A 12,256-nucleotide genomic window follows, 5' to 3' on the forward strand; every position below is an offset into this window, starting at 1 on the left:
AAGGACTTCTACTAGTAATATTAAAAAGAAATATAAACTTAAGGCTAATAATACTTTAATTAATAATATCTATAGCACTTATAGACTATATAATAATTATAGCCTCTAACTTTGCCTTCTCTATCTCCTCTAATTTATCTAAGGAATAAAAGCTATAAATAGCTATCTTAATACCTTTAGTATATAACTAATACTTTTAGCGATAGAGCTAAGTTAAATAAGCTAAAACCTTATTTATCCTTACTTAAGCCTCTTAGGCCTCCCGCTATAAACGCAAAAAATCCTCTTTAGTATACTCTTCTTTAAAATCTAGATAATTAGACTCTTAGTAAATATAATTTACTAGAAAATTATTAATAAAATAAAGAAACCTATAGGTAAGAATATATAAATAAGCACTAGAAATATTTATTAATATATCGTAGGAAAGGCTATAATAAGTATACTCCCTATAGTAATCTAATTTTTTAGGTAAGGCTATATAGCATAGGCCATAAGAATAATAAGATAAATAAGATATAATTTTAAATCTAAAATAATTAATAATATTACTTAGTTTAATAATAGTTAATCGCTTCTTAGAAAAAGTAAAATAACTAGATATATTAATAAAAGATTTTTATAGGTTTAAGATTAATATATATATGCGAAATAATTAAGGTCATAGATATAGCCTTAAGGATAAAACTAATAGAGGGGAGATATTATATTATAGCCCTAGATAACCTTAGGCCACGTAATAAGAAGGACCTATATTAGCTAATTAATTATATATAGATTAAAATAGATTATAGCTCGCAGGCCATAATCCTCTCTAAGCTAACTAAATAAATCATAATAGCTTAGGCCCTATAAGGCATAATCTATTATAAGCTATTATATTATAAGAAGTATATAAGATATACTTATTATACTCTCTTATATAATAACTACCTTAGCTATTAATATAACTTAGTTATACTTAATACCCTTAAGTATATTACTAGGTATAACTTATACCCCCTTTAAGATAACGTAATATTCTCTATTACTAATATAAACCTAGCACGACTAGTTTACCCCTTGGGAATATATACGATCGTTATATAATTAAGGAGGGTTAATAAGACTAAGGGAAAGGCGCTATAAAAAATATAAAAAGATAAGATATAATATAAAAATATATTAAATAGTTATAAAAATATCTAAAAAAGAGTATAGTAATTAATTTTAATTAATTAGGTAATTTATTATATTTTTTTTAATAATTCTTACTTTAAAGATTAAGATTTTTAATATACTTACTTATCTAATATATACTCTTATTATATATATAATACTTTTTATATAAAATACTCTTTTTATTTTTTAATTATAGGCCTAGGTTATATGTTTTTATACTATCTATAAATAACTTAGCCTTTTATAAAATATACTATTTAAGTTAGTTAGATTAGTTTAATATCGCTACTTATGGTTTTACTAGTAATGTTAAAGTTAAAGATATAAGACTAGCGAGAATGAGTTTAGCTATGCAAGTATAAAAGTAGTTATATGCAAACAAACTATATAATAAGACTAGCTTTTAACTTTTGCGGGCGATGAAATAGTCTGACAGCGAGTCGGGAAGCAAGGAGAATATTAAGACCCTGGTTGTAATGGCTTTGCTGTCTTTGAAGGCATTAGCAAAGCTACTCTACTATCTTGCCTTTAAGATTACAGCTTCTTTCTCTTTATCTTTCTCTTTATTAAATTTATTTTATCTTAATAAGGTTAAATTAATAAAAAGAATAATAAAAACATAGACTTAGATATTTATTTTAATAAAGTATAGTTTTAAAATCCTAAAGTAATAAAGAAACTTTTATTAAATATTATTATAATTTTTAAGTAAAGTAAATATATTTATTATATATAATTATTTAATTATTTCTTAATTACTTAAACTTAAGTCTTTATTATATCTAAGTTATATTTTCTATATTATATCCCTACCTACCTAACTTCTATCTGCGTTTTTAATCACAAGCACTACCTTCTTGCTCTATGTTGCAATATATATCTCAATAGGCCCTAGAGCGGTAATTATTTTTATCTATCCGTATGTAACATCTAGTGTTTTCCAAGGGAGTAACCCGAGCGTGTTGGCTTTGTTATTAGGCGAGGGCCTCGGCGCAACTATACAACAAGAATGTCACGTCTTTGTAATAGGTCACGGAGGTTCTTGAAGTTAACTGACGTTTGTTGATAGCTACGGTAGCTAAGGGTCCGCCCAAGGTGTAGCGAGTGTAGTATATATGGGTGAGTCTCTCACGGCCGGTAAGGTCGTCTCACGGCGCGAGAATGGCTCCCATGGTGCTGAAACTCGTCTCGGGGTTTGAGACTCGTTTTGAGGAGTTGAAGGTGCATGGATATTTGCAGAGAAGTCTCTGGCACATGACGGGAGTGTAGACGAAACGTGACACAGCACGCTGTGCTTTCAAGCCCGAGTCCTGTTAACCATGATGACATCCTGAGGAGCATCAATTACAATATCAAAGAACACACGACTCAACACAATCACAGAAATCTCGGCCTTGTTTAGGTGCACAATCCCAATTAAAAGCGGCATTGCATCCTGTGCCAGATGACTATATTAGGTCGTGACTCCTGACGCCGGGACCACCAACCACTATTCCATCCCTGTTTTCGTTCGGCTAGTGCGGCATCACGGCAGTGCAGTCGGCTGGGACTGATCATACAAGTCCTTACCGCAATCCCACACTTGGTTTGGCATGTCCTGAGCGATGCGCCAGATATCCTTGAGGTCGATGACATTGTCACGAACATGCCTCGCGTAGTAGAGCCAAGTGAACAAGCAGTGAACACGGACCTTGACGCGGCCCTGATACCCATCCTCATCAGCACCACCGTAGCCTCTACCAAAGGTTCCTTGGCAGTTACATCCCTTGACCTTGGCAATCGGGATGGCTTGGTCCTCTGGGTGGTTTGGAGGCTCCCAATTCGCGTCATACGCCCAGACAAAGAACATAGGGAGATCGCGATATGTCAGTAGAGGCGTGCCGTCTTCCCCGATCTCATCCTCGGTCACGTATCCGCCATACCCGACCTCACCAAATCTCAGACCATAGGTATCAAGCTCGGGAAGACACAATCATCATGAAGGACTAGGAATGTGTTCCTCGACATGCGCGGGCTGTCAAGGTTCGACGCCGCCACTGTTTTGAAGTGTCTTGTTGATGTCAGTCAAAAGCCTTGCGGTGAAATTGGATGACTTACTCTCGAAACGCAGAGGGCTGAGCCTCAGAGGGCAGGCCATGTACTGGACAGGAGGGCTGCCACAGAGCGTTCATGTACTCTCCTAAAACGAATCCGTCCATGATTGTGTTATGTGCCCCTTTCCGGTAACCGCAAAACTCATTCGAACTGCCGGTATAAGGCCAGCCCGGAGAGGGTGCATCCTCAAAAACAGAGAGCCAGCGATCTCTCGCCACTGTTGGTGGTTGTTCAACCTCACTGGATCTGTAGCAGACGAAACCAAAGGCTTGCCCCCACCTGCGAATCTCATCGATCCAAGCGGGAGCCTTGGGGACGATACTGGCCCATACGTGGGGGGCTGTTTGGTCGGTCAGCGGCTCCCCCCTTTCGACGGCAGCCTCGTACTCGTGCAGCATCTTGCGCGCCCAGTATTGTACCCTTTTGAGGTTACGCTGCATCGGGTGCCCACGAGCCACGGCCCGAGCGTGGCCCAGTCGGTCATCTTGGCCCTGCTCTTTGAGAAGTATCTTGTATAGACGGTCAAGAGCGAGGCTGGGGCCCCTCTCCCGGATGCGTTCCGAGTTGGGGACACGCCAGTCGACGAGAGCAAACTTGCACAGCTCCGGGGAGCGCAGAAGAAACGGTTTGGCGTCCTCTATGCTCTCACCAAGCATTCTTCTGTAAACCTTTATGTCGCCCAGGGTGTCGAGGTAGCCGTTCAATGAACGCAAGAAGGCTGTCGCATCGGGTGGGAAAGGCTGCCGAAGCAATGCGGCGGACTGTTCCTCGGACAGGTAGCCGGTCAGCGCAATCTCGACAAGGTCTTCTTTTTTCGCTGCCTTCCTTTGTTTGTTGTGTCGAGCTCGAGCCTTCTTTTCCATGTCGGCGGCGCGCTCTTCAGGTGTCATCTGCGCTCGACGGAGTTCGAGTTCACGACGGCGTTCCTCGTCGCGTTGTACTTGCGCTTTTATCGCCGCCAGGGGATCGCTGTTCGTTTCGTCATTGTCATCGTGCTGCGAGACGAGGGCATTCGGTTCCATGGTTACGGTCTTGCCGTGTTGTGATGAAGTAGGTATGGGAGGAAGAGTGTTGATGAGAAGAAAGTGTCTGTCTGTTGGCTATTCGGGGCAGGTTAGCAGTGCCTTGAGGAACGAAGAGACGAAAGGTCTTACGCCCCACCCCGCTTACCTCTGACCTATTATCTATGAAAAACGTCGGCTAAGCTATTAATATTTTTTTACTATAGGGGAAATTTTTTATACTAATAGACCATAGGGTAGCTAATATTTTTTTCTTAACTAGCTAATATTTTTTTAAAAAAAGGGTTTTAAGATAGTTAGAGCTTTAAGGATTAGATATATATTAATATTAATTATTATAATTTTAATTATAATTTTTATTTCCTTTTAGTTATTTTCTTAGGGTTATAATTAGGGTTAGTATTTACTATTTAAGCTGTTTTACTTAAAGGGTTTCTTTTAGCTAAAGATATAGCTTATTAATTAAAGTATTATAACTTAATAAAATACTAATTATATAACTAGGAAAGACTTTATTATTACTTATTAATTAAGATATAATTATTATTAAAACCTAAGTAATTATAATAATTACTTTATAATTACTTATAATTACTTATAATTACTTATAATTACTTATAATTACTTATATAATTACTTTAATTAATATCTTAAGAATAATTATTATAACCCTCGCGGCTATCTTATATAGTCTCTATAAATCCCTAAGCCTAATATATTTATTAAGTTAGGGGAAAAGGGTGCTAAGCCGTTTTGGGCTATTAGGTAATTTTCTATATATAGAAAAGGGTTAAAGGCTAAGATGCCTCTAATTATTATTATTATCTTCGCGCGGTTAATAAGAAATAAGTAGCTTTTAGGCTCTTTCTTTAGCTAGATTTTAATTACTATTAATTAATTATTTGCCCTTATTATTTTATATTATATTTATCTTATTAAGAAGTATATGAGATCTTTTTTTAAAAATCCCTAAGAAAAGTTATAAAGCATTTAAATCTAGCTATAATTAGTATGTTTTATTTCTCTAATAAACTATTAAGTGCTAGACTAATATTATAATAAAATAATATTAATCTAAGACTAATATAAGCTAAGAATAATATTAGTTTAATTTATAATTAGTCCTAATAAGAACTATAAGTATATATAATATATTTATTAGTACTTTTTTATATATTAGCTATCTTAGCTATTAATATAACTTAGTTATACTTAATACCTTTAAGTATATTACTAGATATAACTTATATCTTATTTAAGATAATATTAATATTCCCTTTATAAATATAAACTATTATAACTAGTTTATTTCTCTTAAGACCTATATAACTATTATATATTAATAGCCCTTATTTAAAGAATTACTTATATTACTTTAAATAATATTAAAATATAATAATTACTTAAGTTATTCCTAGTAATAATTACTAATAAGTCTTACTTATTAATTATTTACTTATATTAATTATACCTATCTTAGTTAATACTAGCTACTATTACTAGGGACTCTTTTAGTAAAAGAAGAGACCCTTATTATCTATTAAAAACATCGGCTAAGCTATTAATGTTTTTTTTATATAGGGGAAATTTTTTATGCTAATAGACTATAGGGTAGCTAATATTTTTTTTCTTAATTAGCTGATATTTTCTAGAAAAGAGGGTTCCTATAGGGTTAAGGCTCTATAAAAGAGATATATATAACTTTAAGCTATAAGGATTTTAGAAATAAAGTTCTTTTTTTTATATCTTACTTCTTAATTTTTTTAGAATTATTTAAAGATAAAAAAAAGAATTTTAATAGGGTAATTAGTATAATTAGCGCTATACTAAAATTTCCTAATTACCGCTATAACTTAGCTATTTAGCTATATTAACTACCTCGCTAGCTATAATTAAGGCAATTCCTTAGCTAATAAGCTTTAACCTCTATATTTTTTTTTTTTTTTACCTCTTTATAAAAACTTTAATTCTTCTTAGCTATTTACTTCTAATTTTTATCTTTATTTCTATCTTTATTATTTAAAAGCCTTATCTATTTATATCTTAGTTATCTATAAGTCTTATAATTATAGATTATTTTACTTATATCTTAGCTTTTTCCCTTTTAATTTATAAGACTTATAAAACCATAATTCTTTTTAACTAAATTTAATAATACCTAGCCACTATTGCTCGACGACCTTTCAGTGAAAGGTCAGACCCCGGTCAGGTTCGTAGGTACCCTCGCAGAGCGTAATTTGCGTGGGAAATGACATGGCTTGATAGCGTGCGGTCGTTGAGTGAAGTGAAAGGTGATTCAAGTGAAAGGGCATAAGCTGATTGGACCAAAACTGGTGCCAGGGTCGCAATGAACAAAAGCAAAAACCAATACGAAACGCCGAGCCACTACAACGACGACGAGGACGAGGATATGATATGCATATACTTGTAGAATAACGAATTCGAAGTATAATTCTAAAAAACGAAGGGTGAAAAGAGACATCCGTCAGAAGGAGAAGAGTGTATTCCTACCCTTGTGAGTTATCTAACTCAAAAGCCTCACCGTTAGCCTCGTGTTTGCTTACGTATAGAGCGAAGGAGGGTGAATAACTAGCCTTTGCGCTTCTGGAGGGTTTGTGAAAAAAGGGGGTAAGGTCTCTAGATTGTAAAATGAAGAACTGGCGTTCCCTTCCCTCCTTCCTTACTCTTTGCATCCTCATCATCCTCATCATCCTCGTCAAATATTTATATACTATTTATGATCATCATATATATATATATTCATGCCGCGTATTCATAGCATGGGGTTAGATATTCTCCGCTATGACCCTGATCACCGGGTTGTTGTCTGCCGGCTATGCCGGACGTGTCTAGTCCCCAAGGCGGCAAGCTGGAGGAGCCACCTGCGGGCCGAGCCGCACCGAATGAGGGGTGAGGAGCTAAGGACGACCATTGAGCTCTTATCGAGTTACGACCTGCGCCCAGTAGAGGAGCTCCGTCAGTGGAGGCCAGATAGGACGAGACCTTGCCGGCCGATCGAAGGCCTCGCTGTCTTTACCGGGTATTACTGCTGCACGCGCGATGGCTGCAACTACTGCACACGGAGGCTCGCCAAGATGCACCAGCACATGCCAGCACATGGTATGAAGGCCTCGCAGCACCGAGAGGCCGTCCCCCTCTGGAGAGGCTGCATGCTCCAGACGTATTTCACGGCAAAGGGACGCATCGATTACTTCATCGTTGAAGAACCCTCGTTATCGTCATCGCCATCGGGGGAGGTATCGGCCCTTAGACTCCTTCTGCCGCCGTCACAGGAGGAGGGGAAGCTATTCAATGAGCTAAAAGCGGATCTGGCCCAGGCATCCCGCGACCTAGAGGAGCAGGCCGGGGTTGTGCAGGACGTCGGGGAGTCACGAGCGGACCGAGTCCCGTGGCTCGTCCATACCGGGTTCCCTGCCCACATGCGGGGGCTCCGGGATGCCGAGATCCAGTCGTCGTACTCGCTGCCGCCGAAGAAGCTCCCAGGCGGGGACTGTGGCGGCGAAGGGGAGGACAACTCGGACCTCATCCGCATCCTTGTCGCGGCCGAGACCGTCCTCAGGGACGCCTACAAGCTCTGCAGCGATAAGTCACTCGAGCGGAAGATGACGCAGCAGCGGGCCAAGAGGTTGAATGAGTTCCGTGATGCCGGCGGCTCGAGCAGCGGCAAGCCCGGCGGGTTCCGCAGTTTTAAGAACGAATCCTCGCTGACCTCGTACTTCCGAAGGATGAAGCAGCTTCTCGTGTACTATTATCGGGTCGTATTCTGCGAGGACGGTCACTTCACGAGGGAGAATGAGGACCAAGTGTTGCCGCGGGACGTCATCGAACCAACACCTCAGCAGCAGCGAGCCATGGAAGGCATCATCGATGCCCTGCGGGAACAAGACGAGATGGCGAAGGAAAAATCAGCCGATAAGGAAGATGACGACGAGCGCGACGCTGAGCTGAAGCATGCCATTCGCAACTTCTACGTATCCCTGATCTGCCAGACAGTCGGGAGCAGGCCGTTCCGGTCCGCGGTACTAAGCTTCTGCGCCATGCTCAGCCGGAAGAAGGCCTTTACACGGCGAGAGGCGAATGATGACGAGCAGCGCAAACGGTGCGTCTGGAACGAACCAGGCAACTTCAACAGCAACTTATCCGCACTCACGTGGACTGCTCAGCTCATCCTGTTCGACTTCGTGTGCTTCCACAAGCAGGACGACGAGGACGGGATACCCGAACTGCTGGAGAAGATGTGCAAAAAGTACTTCCAGCAGATGGCAGAGACACCCTTCGGTCATATCCTGCAGTGGCGGCTCTACCTTTTCGCAGCATCTCGAACGGCTTTCGCCAAGAACCAGGCACGCTGGTCTCTCGACGGCCAGACGATCGACTACATGGGAACCAAGCTACACATGGAACAGGTGTCGCAGCTGGTCGTATCAGAGTTTCGCCAGGCGCATTCGCTTCTGTATGATGAGCTGTTGTTCGGTGCGAATGATATTGCACCAATCGAAGCGTGGAGACTACAGGACGACCTGGACCTCGACGACTACGGCGGCTCGTGGCTGACGGACGAGAGGAATGCCGAGATCCTAAAGGGAACGCAGGACGCCCTGCTCCGGCAGATCGAGCATAGGGCTGAGCTGCGAGGGGTCTATGTGCGGACCGATCAGGCCGGCGGGTTGAGCCTATGTCCGAAGGCAATGGCCTGCTACGAGGCGCACGTGCAAGAGTTCCTGAAGCGGATGGTGACGCTCATCCATGTTCCGCCGGCTCCTCCGTTGCGGGCGCCGGAGCTACTTTCCGTCACCTACACCAACACAGGTCGTCGTCGATGCATATTAATCTGGGAGAAGATAGTCATAGTATACGTGCGGTATCACAAGAGCCAGGAACAGGTTGGTGCCGAGACGGAAAACATCCGCTTCTTGCCCCGCGCGATTAGAGATCTGCTCTTGACATATCTAGCTCTGGTGCCGCCGCTGCGCCAGGTCTTCCTTCGTCAGAGAAAGCCCGGCGCCCTGCTATCGCCGTACCTATGGTCGAGCCTGGACGGCGAGGTCTAGAGGGACACCGCGATCTCTTCCTGCCTTCGCAGGGCCTACGCACGCGCCGAGGTACCGCAGTTCCAGGTGGCGTGGTGGCGCCAGGCTGCTGCTTCCATCACCAAGGAGAAGTTCAGCGCCAAGGAGCGGGCCAACTTTGACCTAGAGGAGATCGCGGCAGCTAAGGAAGTCGAGGATAAGGCGGCCCTCGCGGACCTGGCCGGAATGAGCAACCACAGCTACCGCACGTTCAACCATGCCTATGCTAGCAGCACGACGCTGACGATGAGCACGCTGCTCCATCGCGCCTACCGTGCATCGCAGAGCTGGCGCTCCCTGTTCCGGGTCGATCAACTTCTCCAGGGGAAGCGGCCGCATACGGTATCAGGGACGCAGGCGCAGGGGTTGCTCAATGCTTGCAAGAAGGCGCGGTTTCGCACAAGGCCGGCCCAGAAGGAGGACGGCCTGCTGAAGGTGGCTCGCAGGCTATACAACGACCCGGGGCTGCAATTACGTCGCCCAGGTCAGCGAGATGGCATGCTGGCGACATTGGGCCCGCGACCAGCCGAGCAGGTCATCATTATCCTTGCGACCGGATCAGGCAAGACACTAATAGTGATGGTTAGTGCTACGCTCGAAGGCGCTGCGACGACCATCTTAATATTACCTACGGTGGCCCTCCGCGGTAACATGCTCGTTCGCCTCGGCAAGGTGGCGTTGAAACACTACGTGTGGTCGCCAGGGTCGTCCAAGTCGGCGCCGCTGGTCATCATGTCGGCCGAGGCCGCCTGCACAGAAAGCTTCCTGGAGTATGCCAACCGACTTGCGGACCGACAGCGGCTGGACCGGATCGTGATTGACGAGTGCCACCTGACCATCACGGCGAACGACTATCGGCGGTGCATGTCGCAGCTGGGCTGGTACGTGCGGCGGGTTCAGACGCAGACAGTCTGGCTGACGGCGACGCTCCCGCCAGACTACCAAGAGCTCTTTATAGAGCATAATAAGCTCGTTCGGCCGCATATAGTCAGGGAGTCGACGAATCGGCCGAACATCCGGTACATCATACGGCGTGAGCGAGGCTTGGGCACCTTGTGCCAGAGGGCGGCTCGTCTTGTCCAAACCTGCTGGACCCGGAAGGACCTCTTCGAGAGCGAACGGGATAAGATCATCTTATACTGTCAGACGAAAGAGCTCGTGGCGGAGCTCGCCGACCTGCTGGGGTGCCCGTCATACACGGCTGACTCTGGTACGGAGGAGGAGAGGAGGGCGGTCATCGAGCAGTAGCTCAGTGCTACGGACCCGCCTGCTATTGTAGCCACATCTGCGCTGGGCCCCGGCTTCGACCATCCGCACGTCCGGTGGGTCATCCACGTCGGCGCCCCAAATCTAATGACAGAATTCTCGCAGGAGTCAGGCAGAGCCGGTCGGGATAGCAAAGTAGCAGAATCCATCGTCTTACTTAGCGCGGCCTGGCAACCGCAGCTAGACCGGCAGCTGGGGGCAGACCAGGAGGCCATGCAGCTATACCTCACGCAGCAGCAGTGTTCGCGCGGCATCATGAGCCAATTCCTCGATGTGCGGTCGGACTAGAGGTGGTGCATGGAAGGCGATGAGCTTTGCGGCGTCTATCCCAACCACCACATCGAACGCCGGCCGACCGATCTTGAGTTCCATCTACCGCAGCCCCAGGCGGAAGAAGTAGCGAGCGGGGGTGAGGGTGAGGGTGAACAGTGCTCCATGGCCAGCGAGATGGTTTTTACTGGGCCCAGTGAGGTTCTTCGCCAGGCCCGAGTTTGCAATGAGGTGCTGAGCCGATACGAGAGGGATCTTGAGACAATAATGGGCTGCTGTCTATATTGTCGGGTGGAGGGGAAGCCATTTAAGCATACAGCGGCAGCGTGCGCGCGACGCCATGATTGGATATGAGCGAAGCAGAAGGCACTTCGGGACTACAAAAGCCGGGGTAAGGAGTAGATGGATCTATATGCCGTCTGTTGGATGTGCTATTAGTCACAGGAGATCTATCGGGCGGCGGACCCGGACTATGACGGAGATAGTTCATATCGATTCCCAGACATAGTCATACCTCTGTGTTTTGGGGCTTATAGCCGGCCACGCTGTACCGATTGGTTCCTAAAGCATTTTAACCAGACATTTAGGACGTGTCAAAAGTATATGTTATGGCTTAGTAAAAGTGCCTCGCTAGGAGACAGTAGATATACGCAGGCGAACTGCGTAGCAGCGCTTTTGTTGGCCGAGCTTGGGTGAAACCCGCCGCTAATAATAGATAAATAGTAGTTAGTTATAGAGCCTCTAGTTAAAATTTAAGAAAAAATAAAGAAAGGGATAGAAAAGATAAAAACGTAATATATAGGGGTAAGTTAAGGTCTAGGGTAGGACTAACCTATATTAATATAATTAAGGGGGAAAAATTAGGCTCTATATGGTAAAGAATAAAACCTATAAAGGCTATACTAGGAATTAAATCTTGATTATCTGGTTTATGAGTTAGAAATTCTATTATTAAACTATATAGCTTATTTCTCTCGACTAGGTTACCTAGTCTAATATTCATAATAGTTAAGCAAGTCTCTAACGCGATACTTATAACTATACCTCCTTACTATAATAATTGCCTTTCTAATAATAGAGATAGAAATATATATAGATTACTATATAAAAAGTTAAGCTCTGCAGCAGAATTTAGCTATATATAAGGTAGTAAAAAAGAATATATCATAGACCTAACCCCACTTGCAGAGGTATAAAAGTAGGTAGGAAACTAACTACTGGTGTCTAGGAGAGTTAGTAGTAATAATTACTAACCGCTAATATAGGAGTTAGTAAGAGTAGGTAGCAGGGAGAGTTAGAAGTAGTAATTGCTAACCGCTAATATTTAGGGTAATATAAAGCGCTATTTAGGTT

At 43.4% G+C, this 12,256-nt stretch overlaps 2 protein-coding genes across 2 annotated transcripts; one reads left to right on the forward strand and one right to left on the reverse strand.

Moving 5' to 3' along the window:
* Positions 1–2,686: 2,686 nt before the first annotated feature.
* Positions 2,687–4,277, reverse strand: MRS44_015033 (uncharacterized protein; the record flags this gene model as incomplete). The annotated part of the gene is made up of 2 exons (XM_065618634.1): positions 2,687–3,098; positions 3,259–4,277. The coding sequence occupies 2 exons, from the start codon at positions 4,275–4,277 to the stop codon at positions 2,687–2,689; spliced, it is 1,431 nt and encodes a 476-aa protein (XP_065474706.1).
* Positions 4,278–7,057: 2,780 nt separating this feature from the next.
* On the forward strand, positions 7,058–10,921 carry MRS44_015034 (uncharacterized protein; the record flags this gene model as incomplete). Its single annotated transcript, XM_065618635.1, has 3 exons — positions 7,058–9,315; positions 9,382–10,577; positions 10,647–10,921. The coding sequence occupies 3 exons, from the start codon at positions 7,058–7,060 to the stop codon at positions 10,919–10,921; spliced, it is 3,729 nt and encodes a 1,242-aa protein (XP_065474707.1).
* Between the last annotated feature and the right edge of the window lie 1,335 nt (positions 10,922–12,256).

This window comes from Fusarium solani (genome assembly GCF_023522795.1).
Source record: "Fusarium solani strain SB1 chromosome Unknown bctg00000010, whole genome shotgun sequence".
Lineage (NCBI taxonomy): Eukaryota > Fungi > Ascomycota > Sordariomycetes > Hypocreales > Nectriaceae > Fusarium > Fusarium solani.